Source organism: Nothoprocta perdicaria, unplaced genomic scaffold, assembly GCF_003342845.1.
Source record: "Nothoprocta perdicaria isolate Ctin4 unplaced genomic scaffold, notPer1 scaffold_2, whole genome shotgun sequence".
In the NCBI taxonomy this organism is placed as follows: Eukaryota; Metazoa; Chordata; class Aves; order Tinamiformes; family Tinamidae; genus Nothoprocta; species Nothoprocta perdicaria.
The window spans coordinates 1,991,602-2,014,759 of NW_020455204.1; the positions used below are offsets into that span (position 1 = coordinate 1,991,602).

The following is a 23,158-nucleotide window of genomic DNA, read 5'->3' on the forward strand; positions in this document are numbered from 1 at the left end:
CCGGATAGCCCCATCAATTAAAAAAGAAAAAGAACAGTGGAGAATAAGTCCATACAAAGCTTTCGGAGGTGAATTATCTAATGTAGGGGTTCTCAAGGGCACTGCTGCGTATCCCGGGGGAGCACAGAGAGGATGCCCAGTGCCTGAGAGCTCCAGCTCACAAACACGCAGGGATCCAGAGCCCCAGCTCAAAGATAATACTCAAACTCAAGAATACAGAAAGAATCACCGCTCTCTTAAAAACACCTAATTAATTTTTTCATCTGGACAAAAGCGTGGATCTGTTGAACTTCAGATTAATGCCAAATCAGGGTTAAAAAAAATGTTTCTCCTTCAGATATCACAGTGATGTAGTTTAATGTAAACAAAGGGAAAACAATTCCAGGAGCCATTGCAAGGCCCCCTCTTCTAAAACAGCTGAATACCAGATGTTTTTTCTGAAGAAAACTTCTGTCAGAGAATACTTAGCATCCTTGGTCTTTATCTCAAATAGTTTTGGAAACACTTATCTCCCAGTACTGAAGTAAATCGCAGTTTTTCCACTCGTTTTCTGCAGACTCAGAGCCCCAGTTCAGCATTTACAGAAGCTTCTTATATGAGTGTCAAGAAAGTGCTCTTTACAACCCCATGGTATCTTCCTTAATTACTGCTTTTCATGCTCTGAGGTCCTGTAGCTGATGAGCTCTATGCAGTTTCCCATTCTCATGTACTTCATCTTGCTTGTCAGGTTGAAGCACCAAATATCCAAGGCTTTTTCCTAGCCACTCACCCCAGCAATTTATGTTGATTTCTCTCATCTTGACAACCCGGAGCTAAAAATTGCCTGTTCTAAGAGCAAACCCTTCACACGAATAAATGACTGAAGAATTATTAATAATAAAGATGAAAGCCAGTTGGCAGACAGCCACGAGTGGGAGAGAAGACATTCTGCTTCCCAACTACTGTTTTCAAAGGGAAAGAGGAGGTATTATTAGGGGTATCATTAAACAGATTCACTGCTCTTCAAGAATACCAGAATATATCTATTAATATGAATATTTAAAATTATCATAAAAGTATCATAGCAGTTCCAAAAGCAACTAGCTGCCACCTACTCCTGCCATATCATGGCTCTCATCTTCATTTCCAAAGGTAATAATTTATTCTAGATTTGATTTGATTTGAAGTACCTTAGGGTTGTGTCTACTTGTTTAACGGTTTTGCAGTACTGGGCTTATAAAAGCACTTGGATGCTCAACTAGCCCAAGGATGTTTCATCCTAGTGATGGTTATATAGGATCCTTGTGGGAACTCACCTGCAACAAACCTGATTGAGAAGCTGCTTTTCAGACACCCAGAAAGAGCAGTCAAGCTTGTAGGTACCTAGAATGGCCTTGCAAGGAATGTCACCGTCTCTTCTGCTGATGGAAAGATGCCTTCCTCCATTTTGTCGAGTATCACACAGCCACAGAACAAACTAGGAAACACATAAACACAAAAATATGTTTGGTCTAAGTGATCACTGTGGTTATCTGGTAAGTGTTGGATTCCCTCCAGAGCACTTTACAGCTGGACATGCACCAAGTGTAGGACCCATTGGGTCCTCTGCAACAAAGGGTCCTCTGTAACGAAGTCCCAGAGGAGCAATTACCAGGAGCCCATCCCTCCCAGCAGCACTATAGGACACAGCTCCATATGCAGCAAGCAATGGAAGGGCAGCCAAAGGTTGCCCCTCTTCTTCACGATGTGACAACCAGCCCTGTGTAGAGAGATCTGCAGCTCAGATGAGCAAAGGTGACATTGTGCCGCCTGGCACTCTGCAGAAACCTGGTCAAGTGAGAAAGAGGAATGTCAATTTGGCAAATTATAAAAGAGCAAGCAGAGCTTTAAGTGCATGCTCCAGGTATTAGGCAATTCACGCTTCTCTTACTGCATTAAGGTCTTGTTTTGGAGTATGTGGAAATCTCTAAAAACAAAATGAAATTGGAATTTTCAGTCTGAAGAGCCATTTCCTTTAGAACCAACAAGAAAAAATTCACAGAAATGTAATGAAGTATTTTCCCCCCAAGGCTAAACTTGTTAAATTAAAACACAGAAAACAGATCTCCTGTCAACTAGAATGGAAAATAGCATAGAAAACGTTGCTTCATTTCTCAAAGCATAAACAAACCCAAAGCTCAACTTAATTCCTCCATTAATAAAGCAAAATTCAGAAAATAGTTTCAGTATCAATACTTTTTACTSAAACCATATTCAYGGTTCCTCAAAGGGTGGATTCAAAAGTTGCTTTATCTCTCTGTGAAATGAGTTATATTTACATGTGCTATCACCACTTCTTATATCTCAAGTGTTGAAATGTTATGTCATGCCTCAAACCTCTGGATTTAAGTGATTATGCAAGAAATACTGTTTTAAGTAAAACCAGATTTCCAGCATTTCAGATGAAAAAAAAATAATCTTAAGAACTGGGCTTTTAAAGTGAAAATCTCAGAATATATTTTAAAAGGCATAAAATATTAAATCAGGCTATTCTTAAGYCAGAGTCAAGATTGTGAGAGGTCGGCGGGAGGTGGGACTACTGCTACAATGCTGTCATGCAGCACCTTAAGCGGTGTCAGTTTTCTGAAACTAGGCAAATGTACTGAATTTTCAAAAATTCATTACATAAGGAGCAATGAATCTATAACAACAGAAATTAAAATGTATTAAAAACTGGGTCTTTCTCCTCTCCTTGTTTATAGTGTGGGTTACTTCAAAGAGGGCTGTTGTAGAAAAACACTTTTTCCTGCAGAGATATCCACAAGCCCTTGGAGGATACACATTTCAGCRCATGCCATTCTCATGCACCACCATCCTCAGCTTCTGGGTCTTTTTTTTTTTTTTTTTTGCAAGAACAAAGAGTTCCTGTAATTCTTACTTTATAACCAAAGCAGGAAGAAAAACCTTTCTGATCTAATAAAAGAACTGCAACATTGCAGATAAGCTAAAGCAACAATTCTAATAAAATCTTCCATTCCTGGCTGAAAGTTTTTGGTGATCATAAGTGCATAAGTGCAAAATAGTGTCTTACTTCCCAAGAGTATTTTTTTATGATATTAAGAGAAATCACTCACAGAAGGCCTAATCCTTTCAGAATCTATAGTTTTCTATGAGATCTTCCTACAAGAAGATCTTCCTACAAGRAGATCTTCCTTCCTTCCTTATGTATCTTCTTAATCAGAGACAGACAGGCATTTAATATTTAATTTTTTTTGTCCTGGCTAGATAAATTAGAGGTACAATAGAGTATTCAAATACCAATACACTAGGAGCAGGCAGACATGTGGATAGTTGCTCTGCGACTATCTTGGAGCCTAAGGCCATTTCATTCATAAAAGAAGTGATTACGTACCCTGTGTGGGTTAAATTTTCTCTAAAAATACAATGGAAGTCTCAAATCTGAGTTCCTTTTTCCCTCTTCATGTCAAAATCTGACTTACGGCCTTAGCATGTCTGTGCGTGTCAGGGGCAGTATAACGTTGATGTCTGCACAAGCTGAGCAGCTTTGGGAAAAGAARCAGCTCCAGTTGAACCAGAAACACTATCACTGGTCAGAAAAGTCCCCTTTCCTCTTTTCCTCACCTATGTAGCTCCAGGCTCTGTGCCAGCTGAGTCTCATTAACTGGTAGCTTGCTTTTGCTCCCATCACGGCTGAACAAACTGTGCATTTTCTCAATCATTTCATCTGTCTCTCACACACTAACACCCAAACAATTCCCCAGCCAAAAGAACACTTTGGCAGAGTTCTTTGCTGTTCATGATATTCTCACCTGCCTTTACAGGAACAGATGAAATTATTTTAGTCCTGCATAAACAAAGAAATGTTATCTAGTTTACCAGAAGCCTAAAATGTTTCTTTAAATTAGAATATTTCTTATTTACTTGCTTCTGATTCATTTATGTAATCAGGTTAAACTTAGAGCAACTTAATCCCACCTTGAACTAGACCACACTTGCTGCATCCAAGTCAGACTCCAAGAGAGGCCAAGAATGCCAAAAAGCTCGACCTGTTTTCCCACTGATATCCCCAGGCTTTATAAATATGGCATCTCTAAGTGCTGTTTCATTTCAAAGAGRGCAAGACACTTTCTAAAGTGTTGATGTACTCTTCCATGTGTTCCCAAACTTCCTCCTGTGAACTGTAAAATGATTTAATTCCATAATTCCCTTTGTTTTTTAAATCTTTAATCTTCTTTATCTARAAGGTAGTATGATGATTTCTAGAGGGGCAGGTTTCCCACGTGATCTGAGCAGCAGAAAAGGTGCAAAGCTCCAGCAAGGGATTTACAAAGTCTCTCTTCCCAGTAGATTTTCTAGTACCCAATATTGCATTAGCTCACCCTAGTAGTTATCAACTGTTCGTACTCCACTGAGTCATTCTTTTTTTATGGCAGCTATAGGAACTTTATAACTTTTGTTTGACTGAAATGAGAAGGCCATAAAGACTATGTCGAGGTGATAAAATGCTAGCTTTGACGATGCCAAAGGAAATATTTGTATGCCTGAAGTTATTCACTTCAGCTGTGGATTTCTTTGCCTAACATCACACTCCAGCAGTTATTGATAGAAGCATATAGCAAGCAGCAGAGCTGATTACTGAATGGAATCCACGTGCTCAGAAAACAGCTCAGTGTCTGCTAATACCAGGAATATTCCTCTCAGGAAAAACACATCAGCAAAACCAAACAGCCCTTCTTGTTGACATAGCTTAAAATGAGCCTGTTATCTGGAAGTATGGCAATAAGGCAATAATGTTCCAGGATACAAACCAGGAACACAACATTCCTGGACCTCAACTTTGCTATCTGCAAAATGGGGGAAAATACATATCCAATGTATAGACTGTGATGGTCCTTGGTCTCTGTGTAGACTGGTGATGGTCCTTTGCCATCAATTTTAGTGGGCTCAAGAACAGAACTTCTTTAGATGTAAATAGAGCATCACTCTATGGTTCTCTTTAGCAGTTTTCCAAAGTTAGTAAAAAAAATTTGACAAAATTCTGCCAAACAGTTTTCTTGCTAACTACACAAGTGTTTACTGAGACATTCTTGCTAAGCACCTCCACTGTTCTGTTTCTATTTATTCACCCACTAAGCACAATCATTTATTTCTAGCCATTTTCTTTCTCTAAATTAATTATGCACCAAAAATACAGTGGGCTTATTGTTTCCTTAATTCCTGGCAATCTTACCCATAACTTTTAGAGCTAAATAAACGCAATGCAGGAGCTCTGCCATCCCCAAGGCGCAACAGCTTTTTCAGGAACTAAAATAGCTCGTTATCCCCACCTGGAGGAGGGAGCCTTCAATAAAATRTTTATTCACAGCGAGGAACAGTTTCCTTTTGCAAATGCACATTTGTATCACGGCCAGCATCCCATCATAGGTGGGTATATGAGTGTGCTATATGTGTGTGTGTGTATATGTATGTATGTATATACATATATATATATATATGTGTGTGTATATATATATGCACACACACATTCACACACTACGTATCACTACAAATATAGCTCAAACAGCTCTATTTAAACATGCAATCGCAGATGTCARAGAAGTCTCCGTCAACTAGTAGCTGCTTGATATATTCAAAATAGGTGAAGTTCATTAAAAAAATGATACATGTTATTAAAAAAAAAGGAGTATGCAGATAAATTCCCTGGCAGTATAGCGTGTGTGGCTGTCTGTAAGGTTGTCCAATGGTCCTTCTATATAGGCAAGGAACTGGATTGCTCTAATGGCACTGGAGCTGCTGCCTTCACCTTCACTCACCTCCAAGCACTGCAAAAGCCCATTGGAATGGAAGCGAGCATCAACGTTAGGAAATAATGTGTCATTTTTAATTCTTATCTGTGAATACTTGTGCAAATGCTGATTCAAATAATTGCATCAAACTCAAAAAATACAATTACTTTGCAGGATCGGAGCTTATGTTTGAAAAGAAATTCCTTTATTCTTATTTCTAAGACATTTTATGCTTTAATACTTAAGAATGGAATAGGGCCACAATATCTTGGTTTGACATCCTACATAATGTAAAACAGGTGCTTTGATTCAGCTCTTTCTGCATTTTAACATAAAATTGTCCAAAACAGATTCAGCTTTCTGCATTTTAGCATAAAACTGTCAAAGACATCACGAAGATCTGTATTTTAATCACATTGACCTTTTCTAACAAAACTGGTGTATCTTAATCGAAAAAACAAAACAAAACAAAAACAAAAACAAAACAAAACAAAAAAAAACCTCCTGAAGTCTATTATATTTTCTAGAAATCGTTTGGACTAATGTTACTTTTATTGTGTCTTTGGTATTTTATGAAATTACTCTTTTTGAGGCCTGAATTACTCTTTTTGAGGCGTTTGACTGGGATTACTCCTCCAATTGCTAGTGCAACATGAGCATTCCCCTAGTCTTCTCGAAGTTCCCTGAAATCCCTGGATTTACGAGAGCCGAGCAGCTTTTCCGCACACTTCTCCCACAGCCGTTTCTCAACAAAAGGCCCCATTTTGCCCCATTTTGCCTCCTCCCAGGCAGCCACGCGCAYGGAGCCGCGCGTTCCCGCGGCCTGAGGGCACCGGGCCGCGGGGTCCCGTTCCCGGGAGCCCTTCCCGTTGGGAAACGCTCCCGTTTCCCGCCCCACACGGCGCGTTTCGTGGCCGCGCGTTCCCGCCCTCACAGCGGCGTCACCCGCGCGCGCCGCTGACGCGGGCGGCGGCGCCCGGCGGCCGTTGTGAGCGGGAGGCAGCGGCGGCGGCGCCTCCATCCCGCCCGGTCCCGTCCCGTGCCGTCCCGCCATGGCGGCGCCGCCGCTGCAGCAGCCCAGCTTCCTGCTGGTGAGTGGCGCCGTGGCGGGACGGGACGGGGCCCGGGAGCGGGGAGGGCGGCCGCAGGGCCACACGAGGGCCGCGCTCGCTCTCACGGCGCTCCTTGCCCCGCCAGGCCACGCTCAAGGCGGACTGCGTCAACAAGCCCTTCGCGCAGAGGTGCCACGAGCTGGAGACGCTCATCGAGGAGTTCCCGGCCAAGGTGGGCGGCCGCCTCGCAGCGCCCGGGGGTTTGGGGGACCCTATGCCAGTTATCACAAATTCTGAGGGCTTTAAGCGAAACAGGATGAGCCCTGTCTTTCCCAAGTTAAAAAACTGCCCCCTGCTTAACAAAAAAAGTAGTTTTAGTTCATACTTTTGCATTTCAGCCTATGAGGAAAATTGCTGCTTCAAATAAGGCTCAAAGCCAAGCACAGTGCCCCTCGCAGCACTGGGGAAGTTTGGGGACCCTATGCCAGTTATCCCAAGTTCTGAGCGCCTTAAGCGTAGCAGGATGAGCCCTGTCTTTCCTGAGTTAAAAACTGCCCCCTGCTTAACAAAAAAAAGTAGTTCTAGTTCATTCCATTTCAGTCTATGAGGAAAATTGCTGCTTCAGTTAGGCTCAAAGCCAAGCCCAGTGCCCTTCAGTAATGCCACAGCCTCGGGGATCAGGATCGATATCCTGTAACTGCCCTAGTTGCCTCCCTTGGAAACTCTGTATAGTGATAGTCTGGAAACAGCAACAAATAATCCTGTGCAGTTAAGAGGTGGCCAAGAGCCTTCTGTACCTTCTAGTGCCTGCAACTGATGTGGTTCCAGTGAAGACACATCAACACAGATGACACCTCAGGCACATCATGATGAAGATACATCAACAACAACAGCAAAAGTTATTTCTGTTTTTTTCCTTACAGGAACTGCATGGCATCTTCCCATGGTTGGTGGAGAACATTTTTGGCAGCCTGGATGGCATCATTGTAGGCTGGAATCTTCGTTGTTTGCAGGGGAGAACAAATCCCACTGAATATTCTGTGGCTTTGGATTTCCTAGATCCCAGGTAAAGCCATTAATTTCAGCACAGAAAGAAAATACACAGTGAATAAAAAAAGTGTTTGATCTTTTTACCTTTGTGCAAGTATAAGTTCACAGAAGTGAGAAAGTAGAGGGTGATGACCATGATTTCTTTTCTGATGCTTGTTTGCAGTGGCCCAATGATGAAGCTGGTTTACAAACTCCAAGCAGAAGAATACAGATATGATTTCCCAGTCTCCTATCTTCCAGTGAGTAACTGGAAAAAAAAACTATATGGAGAGAAAATTAAGTTGTTATTGTTGCATTTACTGGAAAGTTGTATGCACTTTATAACACAGCCTATATTGTGCATTAAGTCTGCCTGCTTTAAGTTCATAGCATGCTGCTTTTTTCAAAAGATACTAAAGGAGAGTTCCCTGACATAAATTCTGTAGGAGCCGGTGGTTGTTTGCATGTGAAAATGCTGGCCAGATCTTTGTACTGTTCAGTTAGAAAACATGTACTCTATTTCGTACTCTGACCCCAGAGAAGACAGTGTACTTTAGCTTGGTTACCCATAGTTGTAGGATTAAAAATCGTTTTCCAAGCTCATCAGGGAGCAGTGCCTTCCTTGGCAATGCTTTGTGTCTGAAGACAAACTCCTGACATTGAATGCAACTTTTCATAGTCATGCAAAAATGTTACCTGAAGAATTGTTTCAGTCTGTTTCTTCAGTTGCTACCAGGTACCTGCTAACTAGAAACTGAGCCAGGTAGTTTTGTGGTCTAAATCAAGGAAATGTCACTTAAGGCAGTCACATTTCCACAGCTCAGTTATCTGAACAAAGTTCTCAGGTGGACAGCAGTCTTCTGCTGATCCCGCCTTGGTGAAGGCTTCTTTTCATCTTACCCTGAAATACTGATTTTCTAAGAAAAAGTCAGCAGTTATCAAAGAAATACTCATCTGCATAAGTAACTGATGCAATGCAGCGAACTCCCACTGATCTAAATGTTGGTATCATCCCAGAAAGCTGGAATGCAGCAGAACTTCGCAGGTATTTTGAGAAGATTCTTGATATTTCATTACTCTTTTCCAGGGTCCTGTGAAGGCTTCAATACAAGAGCAAGTCCTACCAGAATGCTCATTATACCACAACAAAGTCCAATTTCCTTCATCTGGTGGTTTAGGTTTGAATTTGGCTCTCAGTATCCTTTTAAGAGTCGGAATTTAACGCCTTTTAAATATAGATATGTAATAAATATACAACAGAATATACAACACAGAAGTGCTTCATGATCTCTCAGTGTTATGCACGTGATTCACTGTGGTGCTGTAGAGTTTGGACTAAACACTCCTAGGAATATTTAGATTCCAGTGAAAGAATAACTTGTCATCTTTATAAAAACTGTTGTGGGAGAATTTCTGGCTTTATTGAAGTCAATAGCAAAACTTCAATGACTTTAGTAGGGCCTAGATGTCACACTTCAGGCTTAGTAACTATTCTTCATTTATGCAATAAGATAAAGGAAGCCAAGGGGAAGTTAGCACCGCAGCTAGTTTACATGTTGGAAGCAGACATGCTGCAGCTGAATTGGTTGCAGTTTGAGCTAATTTAATGTGCCAAGAAAGATAATATAAATGTACTCTGCCRCATAGATAAAAACCTAAATTTTACCAAAATATGTTTGTCAGCTGGAAAGTGAGAAAGTCAGAAACTGGATTTGCTGTTAAGTTATGGCAAGTTAATTTAGCGTCCAGTCAGCATTGGATATTTAACAGCTCTACCTGGTTTTATATCTGATCCTTGACTCTGCTCTCCAGATCCATTTGAATATTACATGTTTTACTTTGCAATTAGTTTGATTACACAGAAGGTAAGAACCTTTTGCTACCATTTATACAGCCCCAGGTGTGTACTGTGGAATCTGGTTATTTGGTTCCTCTTCCTTCTGCTGCCTGTGCCATGTAACACTGCACTCATCATAGCCTCTTAAATTCACTAATACAACAATGTTTCTCCTGCAGTTAACTGCCACAGTTGGTTACTACACCTTTGCTCACAAATGTCTGTGTTATAGAATTATCTATTGTAAACCTTATTTATACTAATCAGGACCACATTGTGTTAATGCTAGCACAGAACCTTCAAACAATTGTAATTAAATTTTCCTACCCTTGGCAGTTTTGCAATTTGTAAATTTAAGGATGAGTGAACAAAGCACTGTTACATGTTGCCAAATGTAGAGCACTTCATGATAAGAACAGTATTTCTATTAAATCTTGGCAATAAGTCATAAGTCTTCAAGCCTGAAAACATCCAGTATGGAATTTCATTTAACAACTTCTGCAATGACATGTAGCAGACAATCCCTAGAGGTGACCTAGTGGTACATCCTGTGCGTATCTATTTCAGAATTCCTCCACCACCCACCATGCCAGCCCTTCCAACAGTGCTTATTTCATCTTGGTGGACACTTACCTGAAGTGTTTCCTACCTACAGAAGGAAGTGTCCTTCCTCCACCCTCTTCCAATCCTGGGGGAGCCATCCCTTCACCTACCCCCAGGTAATGACTGCAGATTGTGGGGGGCACTGCTGACAAAATCTGGATTGCTGGAACAGAATTTCTAACAAGAAGAAAACAAATATACTGTTTATGATGTATGTGCATTATACAATTAGAAAATATATAGAATTATACAATTAGAAAATACATAGATTAATATTCACTTAAACAACTATGCAGCCTTACTTTTTAAAGATTGTTTTCCATTTTCTGAAGTCATGATACCTTCTCTTGTCTGAGACTTAATGACTTCAGTGATTTCCAGTGGCTTCTCCCTCCAGGTCTCCTGCAGTGCCCTTCACTTCGTACGGCATACACCACACCAGCTTGCTCAAGCGGCACATCGCCCACCAGCCTTCTGTGAACGCTGACCCAGCGTCCCAGGAGATCTGGAGATCAGAAACGATGCTCCAGGTGAGCTGCAACTGGGGTCGGGCTGGAAAAAATAAATCATTTCTTGCTGCTAACTGAGGAATCTTGCTAACTGAGGAATCTTGCTGCTAACCGAGGAGTATTTTTTTCAGAGATGCTTTTCTTTCTAGAGCTTGATTCCTTTTTAATTTTACGTGAATTTTATGCTGTAAGCAAGGGTTGGCTGTGGAGAAGCTGCTTCCATTCAGTCCTGGGGAACAGGAAAGGAGTTTCTGGATTCAGGAACTTCTTCCAGCAGAATGGTTACCATGTTGCTAAAGTAAATTATTAATCTTAAGGGCTAACAGTTTCCTCAGTCAGTCACTTGCATTCATATGATGACACCCTGAAACATCTCTGAATAGGTGCCTCTTTGCAAGTACAGATCAGATTTTAAGTATCACAAGCTTCCTTTTTTGTGATTTATGATTAACTATTCTTGGATCTTTTTTTTTCTCCCTTAGTTGAGAAAAATATTTGGTTTTTTTTTTGCAGATCTTTGTTGAAATGTGGCTTCACCATTATTCACTGGAAATGTATCAGAAAATGCAGTCCCCTCACGTCAAGGTAATAGCTTAAACTTCATTCATGAATGGCAGCTGATTGTTGACTTATATTAGGATAAATTCCCATTTTTAAGGAGAATTTTATAGTAGAATAGTCCAATAGAAGAAAATAATTTATCAGAGTATCTCCATGAGTGTGCCAAAACTGCTAATGCCCAGTTAGAAAATATGCTGTGTTTGTATCATCCAGACTTGCTTTCATTGCAAGAGTTGTGGTGTTACTGTTTTGTTTTTAAGATGAGTTTGTGGGATGATCACAACAACCTGAAGGCTACCAATCCAAGCACTAATAACTAGGAAAACCATGTTACTATGTAAAACATAGTAGTAAATCCCACAAGTATAAGACATCTGCTAAAAAAAAAAAAAATTTTTCCAGCAGTGATAGCAATAGTTAAAAAAAAAAAAAGACACTTAAGACCTGTAATCATTTTATAGCATAAATTCAAATTTAAGTGGTTACTAAATTGACCTTTTTTTTTTTTAGCAAATGAACCAATTTTGTTGTTTCATATCCCGAAATACTAATTATTAAAAGTATACTGCTTTTTACCATTATGATGTCAGAAGCAGCTCTCTAGGTTTGGAACACCTGACAAGTTCTTGCTTGTGTAATACACCGTTTTAAGCAGTTTTTGATGGCCTGTTCAGTGACCTACTTGGATGCAAAAAAAACAGTATGATTTGGGGAGGCTAAGATTAAAGACACAGTAAAGATACAGAGAATATAAAGGAGAAAATGCTGGTTTTTAGAATTCCCTCTGGGTCCCAGTGGAACTTTTATAGAAAGAGGGAGAAATATAAAAGCAGCTTAGTATTTATTCCTGGGMAAAACAATAATATGAGAGTTGTTAGAGCAAGAAATTCTAGTTCTTCATTAGGCTATAAAATAGCAAATGTACGTGTGTTTTGTTGGGGAAGAATATTGGAGAGCTGAAACGTGGTGGGGTTTATCTTAAAGTTGAGGTCAAACTGCAAACTCTAATACTGCCAAGTCTCCACTTGGGACTCCTAGTAGCATGGCTGTGCACCAGTGATGGAAAGGCTTTGCTTGAAGTAACTTTGTTCTGTCTGTCTGCCCGCTCTCTGTGCATGAAGCGCTGTGCTTAGGCCAGAAATMATGAAGTGCTTTAAACTTCTCTCCTCTGTTCACCCTCTGCATCTCAGATTTTCTCTTCTAACAATAGGGGAGCAGCAGTTTAGACAGTAATTCTGACTGTTACATTGGAATTCTTTAAGTAGATTTTAAAGTTCTTTAAAAGAATCAACTTCAGGATCCTCCCATACATATGGGAAGCAGACTGAGGCCACAGTCTCCTGATGATATTTTATGTTAATTCCTGATGAAAAATAGTATTGGGCATGTAGAAAAATGTCTTCACCTTTTGGAGCTAGAAGTGTGTGTAGGAAACTGGAACTCCCCCTCATGTGCAGAAAGGGACATAGGATCTCTCTGGAGGAGGACTGGGGAAATGTTCCACTAGAGTGTAGGACAGCACTGTTTTGTAACTCAGTGGTGCTTAAACTAAGCTTTGTAGACTGGTTGCAGGCTGGGCTGAAGGAGAACAGTCCACTTCTTAGTTGTTCAAATGAGGAAGCAGAATGTGTAGAAAGATACTTGTTTTGTTTTAACCTAAGTGTGCTTGCCTGGAAATCCAAGTGATGAGTATGCAGATTCACCTGATTCCATTTAGCTTTCTGTGCATGTGGAAGGAGGAGTAATTAGTGACCAAGGATCTGGTGTTTGGATGTTTGACCGTTAGTGAGTAAAAACAGCCACATACCTGTACTGGAGGATGGGACGAGGCTCCACAAAACTTGTTCTTTTTCTGGCAGCCAGACTTTTTTGCCTTGATGGGCCAAGCCAGATCCCAGACATCTAACTTCCTTCTGTGAAGTGTCTTGAGAAATGATAGATCTCAAAAATAACTTYGTCATAGACTTCTGTTTAGAAGTAGAAAAGAGGAAGAGGAATGAATAGGAAAGAATTTCTTTTAAAAACATACACTTTCTATTTTGCTGCTTTGAATTTATCTTGGATCTGGTGTGAACCTGAGGTTAACACTATTTACTATGCTGGGTTTGAGGTTTCTCCCCATGAATTCCTATTTCCCCATTCTGTGTTGTTCTACCTTTGCTGTCCCTTTCTTGGATGCCCCAGAGCCCAAGTGTGCAACATCTCTTCTCCTGTTTCCTTCTGCTGTAATCACAATGAACCCTTAAAATGAAATTGGCTACTATTTTATTTTATGTACCGCTTGCTGCCCTTCCAGTGCCAGGTGACACAGACCCCGCACTGCATGCGGACCACCCAAGACTCTGCCTCTTGCTGGTTGCTGTGGCTGGGCAGCTGATTACGAAGCAGAAGATGCATTTGTGCTGTTGGGGAGCTTGCAGTGAAAATGCTCTTGTAAGAGCGTAGAACCAAAAGACACCAAACTGACTCTGGAGGCGGTTAGGTAGAGGCTGCTCAAAGACAGAGGAGGTGTGATGGGGAGAGTTGGTTTAGATGCCTGTCAGTACTCACTGGGGTCTCTGTGTAACAGTGTACATCCTTTTGTTTTGTTGTTTTCATTAATTTCATACATCTATGTTGCTGTCGCTACAGTATCCTGTTCACCGTAGAGTCATAAAAATACCCTTTACCTTGCTCCTTCAAGGAGAAATGAGGCTGTGGATTCCAGGATTTCACTGTGAAGGCTCAATACCTTTTGTATCAGCAGGTACCACTGTATGTTAGAGGTTTGTGCCTTTTCATACATGTGATACTTCCTTAGTACAAGCAATGTCCTCTTTTGAGGTTCTTCACAAGACCTGTCACYCTCCCCAAAGAGCTTTAAGCAGAACGAGAAGCCTGAGGCTTTGCCAGAATGGAAAGCTACTGGAGAGGTTCACAGGGACTATAAAATGAAACAAAACAAAAGAAAGCAAAACAAAAAAACCCCACCATTTTCTTCTCCTATTCCTTGGCAAGACAGAAGTATTTGAGTTTCTTCCCAGCCTACAAACCCTGTCTTTCCAGCACTACAGGAAAACTATGACAAAACTTTCAAACTAGTTTTGAAAAAGCTTCCAGAAAAGTGAAGCTTTTTATGTTTTTATTCTATTATTACCCCTCAAAAAAAAAAAAAATCCTATATGCTCTATATATCCCTACTTGCTCTGGGGATAGCAAATAGCCCTCTCCCAGCTCTGTTTTTTGACACCTGCTCCCAGGTTCACTGGGATCCCATCCCAACATCATGTCAGTTACTAATAAATGTATGAAATAAWWWTMKAKAWTAWTMTMKAWWWTTATCTAGATTAGATAAAGAATACAAAATACCGTGGAATCCAGCTACTGAACATACGAAGAGGATACTGTGGCTGCAGTTGTTATTGTGATATGTTGTCCCTGACTGTATTTGTGACGTTCATTTTTCCCCCCCACCCTTCTTCCTTGGGCTCATTCTCACCTTTTTTTTCTCTTGCTCTCTTCTCTCCTTTTTCCCCTACCCCCCTTCCTTTTTTGTTTCTGTTGTCTCAGCTGGAGTTTCTCCACTACCGACTCAGTATCTCCAGTAAACACCACGGTAGTCCTGCCCAATCCAGCTACCAGGCCCTCCACGCATACCAAGTATTACCATCTTTTCATTTTGTTTCCTTTTTWAAAAAAAAATCTTGTTCCATCATATAATCTGCAAAGTGTAATAATTGGCGCTAGCAGAAAAAGCTGCGGTACAGATAAGGCGCAGGTTTGTAATTTGATTGAGAACACTGCATTGAGATTTCTGAAATTTTCAGAGAGCAGCTACTGAAAWACCCTAGTGAAGCCTACAGAGAAGACAATGAAAATACTAGATTAGCAGGAGGACTATCTGGGAGCTCCATTTGCAGAGCTGCATCTCTCTGATGCATCATAAAAGAGGTTTATGCATCAGCTATCTAATGTTTTTGAAACCAAAAGTGGTTTCACTGATGGCAGATTTCTGCTCTCTTACACTACTGATTTAAACAAACCATGCACAGAARAGAAGATCAGAACTTGCATGACTGTCACCTAAAATGAAGGTAAGGTAACATCTAGTTTCCTCCAGCAAGTTCAGTGTCCTTACATAGTGCAAAATTTGTCCTTGACAGCCTGAACCTGATTGCCCTGCTTTGCAACAGGACAAAAGAGGTACACTTGCAGATTGTTTAGGAAATGTGCATGCAAAACCTTTCCTGTTGGAACAGATTGCTGGGTCCTCTTTTCCTACTTCAGCCCTTGATTCATTGGGTSTTCATTTGGGGAAAGGGAATGGCAGAGCATGTGCTCTATACAGCTCTTTTATAGCATAAGGTGGAATTTTCCTGCTGTTTAATACTTTACTTTTTGTATAAAGAAGCTCGAAGTACTTCTTACAAGGGAAAACAGTAGCTACTATTTGCTTTAAGATCTTTTTTACTATTAGATTTATCTATTTGCCAAGATAGAGAAAAAAAAGAAGAAAGGTGCATCCCATAAGCTAAGATTTGACAACGAATACAGCTAGAAGGAAAATGCCTTTTAAACAACTATATTATCATGCTGATAATCCAAGTTAAGAAGGAATTATAAGAATTATTAATTGAAAAAGTATTAGTATGACATTAAATGATGTACTGAAAAGTGCTACTGGTAGTTTTTTTAAGTTCTAAAGGGATCTTGGAGGGTCACCAATTTTCCCAAGCCTGGAGATTTGAAAATGACACCTATTCAAGATCTACAGCAGGGTACTCAGACTCTCCTCTTGCTTTTGAGGATCTTCATCTAAAATCCTATGAGTAAAAAACTTCTCAAACCCCTACCATCTTATACGTGCTCTTCTCAATACTCTGGATAAACATGCTGACCTACCAGGACATGTCAAGAATTCAGACAGCTTCGATAGAACTGATCACGGGATGTCTTTTCCCTTAGAGAAGTCTTGCATTTCCAGATGAGGAGATCTGTCATCAAGGCTTGAATCTTTTCCAGGAGTGAACTTCAGAGCGTAGAAATCAAATTTTATGAAGAATGTTTGACTTGCTTTGGAATATAAAGACATATCTGTTTTAACGTGGGCATTGCCAAAAAGGGATAGCATTCAATATATAGCTATAGCACTGGAAACACTCTTGACTGTCTTTAAGAAGCAGAACCTTTCTATGTAAAGATACCTACAAGGTCCTATGAGTCACAGTCCAAACTTTACTCAGCATGGCTTTGTTATGGCATCCTGGAAACATCTCACAGCTTCTGTTCCATGCACTCTTTCAGCATCTTCCATTATACTTGCTGCTGTCTTTAGTTTCCTGTGCATTCTTCCTGGCTTCCTAGACACGAGCACTGAAAGACTTAGAATATAAATGAAATGACAGAATGGCTGAGGTTGGAAGGGACCTCTTGTGATCATCAAGTCCAACCCCTCTGCTGCAGCAGGGATACCTAGAGCACATGACACAGGGCGGCATCCAGGCGGATTTTGAAGACCTCCAAAGAAGGAGACTCCACAACCTCTCTCTTCAAATTTGTCTTCAGTAGTAGATTGAGATTACCTCAGTACCCCTAAGAAGATTACAGGAGCAAAGGGGGCAGTGTTTTGTCCACAGAGCAGTTCTGGCCTAGCGTGTTTTCTCTTGCTCTTTTTTTTCTTCTTAACCTCATGCATCTCCCTGCTCCTCCATACACAAGCTCATCTGTTAGCAACATCACAGTGGTTCCTTGTCACTTCATACTGAACTCTTTCTAGAACTCTTTTATAAGACAAAGGAGTGTCAGCATAGAAAGGAAAGCTCAGTAAAGAGMCAGCCAGGAACACAACAAAAGATCTGTTGTGCTGTCTGCAGCAGTCAACAACAGTAATGAAAGATACTCTCTTTTTCTTCAGAAAGGGATTAGTTAAAAGCCTACACAGATTATCTGTTCTGCTGTGCTCACCTAGTTTGAAATTTATACATTTGAAAGTTATACATTTCTGAGTTATGTCATTTTCTGAGGTGGCTTAGCATGTAATACTCATTACCTGTCTTTTGCTTTGAATGTAGGAGTCATTCAAACCCACTGAAGAGCATGTGCTAGTGGTAAGACTGCTCGTGAAGCACCTGCATGCTTTTAGCAACAGCCTGAAACCAGAGCCTCTCTCCCCTTCAGCCCACTCCCACACAGCTAGCCCCCTAGAAGAGTTTAAAAGGTAGGTACACGAGTGACCTGTCTCTGAAACGTACAGGTGTTCTCCATGGGAAAACTCTGCTGTCAGTGAGTGGTTGAAGTCAGGTTGCTTTAACAGTTAAATATAGCTGTAAGTTATTGAAAATTTGAGTTGTGATTCAGTGGACAGAAGTAGATTCAGTTGAGAAAGTACAAGTTTGGGTCAGTCCTTTCTGGGTTTGCATTTGTGGAKTAAAAAAAAAAACAAAAGTTTTTCATGCCATTTTATACACATAGCTGTGTTTCAATCCATTGCAGGGTTGTGATTCCTCGGTTTGTCCAGCAGAAACTTTACATCTTTCTRCAACACTGTTTTGGCCACTGGCCTCTGGATGCCTCTTTCAGAGCTGTAAGTATCTGAGGCTCTACTAAATCAGAATTAGTAGTTTGTTATTGCTATATAAATTGTTACTTCATGGGCTTTTTTAATAAAGTGCACGTTAGATCCGAGAAGTGTTTTCTTTTAAAACAGGCTTGTTCTTAAGGATTATAATTTCTTAATTTCTAATAGAGTATGTTGTAAACAAGAGTAATACAACATTGATTTATGATAATAAGATACTGTAAATACTACCTCCTGCAAGCAGAAAGAGGCCACAACCCTTGCAATAAGAATTCAAAGTGCAGTGCAGCAGGGCTAGATGTTGCTGACTGCTTGTTGCCTCTGTCACAGTAGTGAATACATCTGTCAAGTACAAACATAGGGCAAAACTTCACAAGAAATCTTTGCAGATGCCATGGCAAAGCTTTCCTTGGCTTCCATGCAGTMAAGAGTCCATTTCCTCAGTGTGGAATGCACGCAAGGACATCAGAGGTCAGCTGAAATGCTGTCCCCGTAATGTCTCATTTTTGCTTTAGCACATCAGAACTGTTAGACCTTAAATGTACCTTAAATGCAGTCATCAACTGAGTGTCCTTTTTATAGTCACCATTTGAGCTATGCATCATTTGGTACTACAGAAAATCCAGCTTGGTTCTAATGAATACAGAATTAGTTCTTGCAAATCTTCTTCAAAGATATGTGAATCACTACATAGAACTTTAGTGACAACTAAAAACCTATAGTAAGAGGACATTTACTCTGTTCAAAGCAAAAAACAAAAAAAAAACACACAAAACTCTTCTAACTTTTCTCTCTCCTTTTTCAAACTATATTGATACTCAGATGTGTTTTTCTGTGTGATTTTACTTTAGGTGCTGGAGATGTGGTTAAGTTACTTGCAGCCTTGGAGGTACGCTCCTGAAAAGCCACCTCAAAGTTCAGAGCCCTCGTCTCGCATGGTGTCAGAGAAATGGTAAGGAAACAAAACAAAGTGCTCCAATTTTTCAAAACCAGGCCTCAAGTTTATGCAGATCTTGAATAAAACAGCATGATTTYAAGAGGCATCCAACAAGCTTCCTGTACGAGATCAGAGGTGATTTCTTATGAAATAGAGGGTTTGTTTTAAGAGGAACATTCTTTTGTCTTAGCGCAAACAGGTCATCTTTCCAGGAGATAGCCTAAAAYATTCCTTTTATGAATTTGTCAGAAAACAAAATATTAATAAATAGCTGTACTCACAAATCCTGTACTCATTTTGACAGGGCTGCCTTCATTCAAGAAAACCTGCTCATGTACACCAAGCTGTTTGTAGGATTTCTGAACCGAGCTCTTCGAACGGATTTGGTCAGTCCAAAAAATGCTCTCATGGTGTTCCGAGTAGCCAAAGTGTTTGCTCAGCCCAACCTGGCTGAAATGATCCTGAAAGGTAAATGGAAATGTTCACATTTACACTATCTAGTCTTGTTCTTTCTTCTTAATGGCAACATCTATTTCAGAAAAGCAGCTGTAAGATGTTTTGTAACCAGCCCCCCAACCAATACAGAAATATTATGTAATCATCTTTTCTACTTTCCTCTCACTCTAGGAGAACAGTTATTCCTGGAGCCAGAACTTGTTATTCCCCATCGTCAGCACCGGCTTTTTATGACCCCCACACTTAGTGGAAGCTTCTTCTCATCGTGGCCTCCAACTATTACAGATGCCTCATTTAAGGTGAAGAGTCATGTTTACAGCCTGGAGGGACAGGACTTCCAGTATAAACAAATGTTTGGCCCTGAAGTCAGAAATTTGGTAAGAAACAACAGGATTCTTGGCACAAGTCTTTCTATTCTGATAGRCATTTCTCCATCCTGAGCATCTATGCTATTAGAAAAAAAAAAAAAAAAGAGTGGAAAACTTCACCTCCAAGTACAGCCACAAAAATCTACTTGTTTTTTTCCAAAATAAGGAGGGCTTCTTCTGAATTGTGAATGGGAGGGCTTGCTGCTTTAGAGCAGCCTGTGATGAACGTTTCCTCTCAGACTTGCTGTTTATTCTACATTTCTGATCTCTGCCTCGWGCAAACCAGGTAAAAAGAGCAGGAGAAAAAGTAGCTGAAAAAGTTAAGTAGCACTTGGGTTTCTTGAAGTGTTTCAGCAGCAGAGAACTACTTCTGTCCTACTGGAAGTGCAATTAATTTATTGTGGAAGTCTGTATTTACTAAGAGTGAGTTTGCTGGGCCTGCTCTGACTGATAGATATCAGGGCAGAATTTCATCCTTATATTGATGTTTAGTGGTACTTTATCTTTACATCCTAGAATTAATTACATTTTCTCCCCCCTAAGGTGTTAAAACTGGCTCAGCTGATCTGCCAGGCCCAGCACACAGCAAAATCCATATCAGACCATTCTGCAGAGACACAGTCTAGCCAGTCCTTCTTTTCATGGTTTAGATTTACACCATCCGATATGAATGGGTCCTACACAGGCAACGACCTGGATGAAATTGGGCAAGACAGCATCAAAAAAACAGATGAATATTTAGAGAAGGCCCTGGAATATTTGTGTCAAATCTTTAAGGTATGTAACACCTTTTGTAATTCTCTTACGAGACACCACGAACAAGTACGTGCAGTACTGTGTGGCAGAGGTTATCCAGTGACCCTGCTAGCAAAGTTTGGCTTAAAAACTTTTTAATCTCTACTTTCCCCAAGCACTTGAAAACTCCTTTCTATATAAATAGAACTAGATGGTCTGAATTTCTAAATATCAAGCCCARGCTTTCTTAACTGACTCTCTTTTGGACTGTATAGTTTGTAACAAACGTGGGTCTCAGCTTGCACATGTTCTGGAGCCTGCAAGTAGCGTGGCTTATATTTAAAAACACTCCAAGACTTTCAAAGTTAAAAAGGCTAAGAAAATACAACTACAGGTGTGGATGAATAGAGGAACTGCAAGTTAGCTGTTGCTTTAGTTAAAATAGCAGAATCCTGTCCCAGACAGGCTCCCAGAATTGGCCTGGGAGAAGTTGTTTTACACGTCTCCATCAGGTAACAGATACAGAACAAAATTTCCTTGGACTTTGATGAACACAGACAAATCTGATAACTTTTTATCTCCTCCTCATTTCTAATCAAACTGCTGTTTGAGCAGTTCTCAGCCCCCATGCTGGGGGCTGACAAAAGCTTCCACTGCTGAGGAGTTTGTGAAAGGAGAACAGATGGAATAGAAGAAGGGGGCAGATCAAACACATGGTTTAGTTCTGTGTTGTTCTTGAGCAGCTGAGTGAAGCCCAACTGAACCAGATGATGATGAAGTGTGGGACAGCTCAGGATGAGAATGGAAAGAAACAGCTTCCAGACTGCATTGAGAGTGAGGATGGGCTCATTCTTACACCTCTTGGCAGATACCAGGTGAGAGAAGCTTCCCTGCTACTACCTTAAAACTTATGAGAAAACAAGAACATTGTTTTTCTACATGAAGAGAAATACACTATTGCTGGTACTAGGAAATGCCAGTATGAAATGGGAGCTACAAGACATGGAATTTGTTTTTCCTGTTTCCAGATCATAAATGGCTTACGTAGATTTGAGGTACAGTATCAAGGAGATACTGAGCTTCAGCCCATCCGAAGCTACGAAAATGCTACTCTTGTTCGCCTCCTGTTCCGGTTATCCTCAGCACTTAACCAGAGGGTTAGTAAAAAACCATCTCCTTTTGTACTTAGTTGTGTATATAAGAGTTCTTCGCTGCATCTGCATATATATGACACTCAATTTGCTCCTGCACTCATGTTCTTTACTGGGGTTTACATGGGAGGTGAAAATTTCCTAACAGCAGCAGGTCTACTTCTCTACCTCAGCCTCTGTTCTTTCTACCTTGGTTTTCTTTTGCAAGTAAAACAAAGCATTGATCAAGAACATTTTGAATGTATTCTTTATGCTTGATGAATTGTGTTCTTCCTATAGATGAGATAGCTAGCTAGATATAGAGATACGTATGAGGAAAGCCTGCACTGAAGCAGTTCTGTTTAAAAATGTACCTTGATTTTGTATCTTCTGTAATCCTCCTGTATCTTCATTCCATCAATTACACACACAAAAACAACCTATAGTTATTTCACAACAGTTGCAGTATCTATAATACTAACGTTTAAATTTTTCTTACCGCAGTTTGCTGATCAGATGGAAGTACTGTGCTCCAGGGAGGATTTCCTCGGCAGACTTTGCCGCTACCATCTTACCAACCCAACCCTTGCCCAGACCACGAGGTGTACTCCTATGCTGAAGGAGAGGACGAGCCAGAATTACGGACCAAGAATCAGTCTGAGGTTTCTGGCTAGCTACAGAACTCTCGGTTCCTTGCTATTGATCTACTTCATTGCCTCCTGGTTCTGCATCGGGCCCGTAGGTTGCACATTCATTGTCCTGGTTGGGTATTTGCTTTATGCCATACTGATGACATTCTTTTTTGAAGGGTGGAAACCTCATCAACACTAGTTTCTTTCTCCTTCCCACAGCWCATCAGTGTAACATAGATATAGTCAGGATAACCAGTCTGGGGTTCAGCAAGTAAATCATTTGCATTATTATTATTGTATCAGACTTTTAATTTTAAAGTATTTTTTTAAATATTAAAGTTGAGCAAGTTTTATGAGCGGAATGAAACATTTTTGTGGCAGCAGAACTGATCAGTGTAAATTCTATTTTTTATAAAAGCTTTCTTACAGAACTTAGCAGACGTGATTTCTTTGGCGGGTGGCGGGAGGTGGGAGCTGCTGCCGTGGACCACCTGAAGAAACCAGGGCAAATATACCACCCTGTGTGGGGTGAATATACCACCATGTGCAGTGAATATACCATCATGTGTGGCAAATATACCACTGCCTGTGGCGAATATACCGCTGTGTCCAGCGAATATAGCACGGCCTGTAGCAAATATACCACTGCCTGTGGCAAATGCTACTTGGTTTAGCAACACTGCTCTCCTGAAGCCTCTGTCCACTGATCTGAGGCAGGAATTGGCCCTCTGAGGGGACCGTTGGAGGACTCCCTAGAATCACTATGGTTGGAAAAGACCTTCAGGATCACTGAGTCCAACTGTTAGCCCTTCAACACCCTGGCTGTTAAACTCCTCCCTAACTGCCTCATCTATGCATCCTTATGGTCACAGCCAGCACCGTTTGAAAAAAGAAAAAAAAAAAAAATCCTGAAACACGGAATAAAACCCGAAAAACGGCCGCAAGGTGCGAGCAGGCCCCGCGAGGGCCCCGCGCCGCCCGGCCCCCG

At 40.7% G+C, this 23,158-nt stretch overlaps 1 protein-coding gene across 1 annotated transcript; it reads left to right on the forward strand.

Moving 5' to 3' along the window:
• The first annotated feature begins 6,814 nt into the window (after nt 1–6,814).
• On the forward strand, nt 6,815–22,598 carry SMPD4 (sphingomyelin phosphodiesterase 4). The gene is made up of 19 exons (XM_026037723.1): nt 6,815–6,856; nt 6,963–7,049; nt 7,741–7,883; nt 8,031–8,106; nt 8,934–9,042; nt 9,659–9,711; nt 10,251–10,402; nt 10,684–10,816; nt 11,309–11,380; nt 14,906–14,995; nt 17,407–17,552; nt 17,828–17,918; nt 18,764–18,864; nt 19,154–19,317; nt 19,477–19,682; nt 20,217–20,450; nt 21,152–21,283; nt 21,437–21,565; nt 22,043–22,598. Exons 1-19 carry the CDS (start codon nt 6,818–6,820, stop codon nt 22,367–22,369), a joined length of 2,484 nt encoding a protein of 827 aa, XP_025893508.1. The 5' UTR covers nt 6,815–6,817; the 3' UTR covers nt 22,370–22,598.
• Nucleotides 22,599–23,158: the final 560 nt, after the last annotated feature.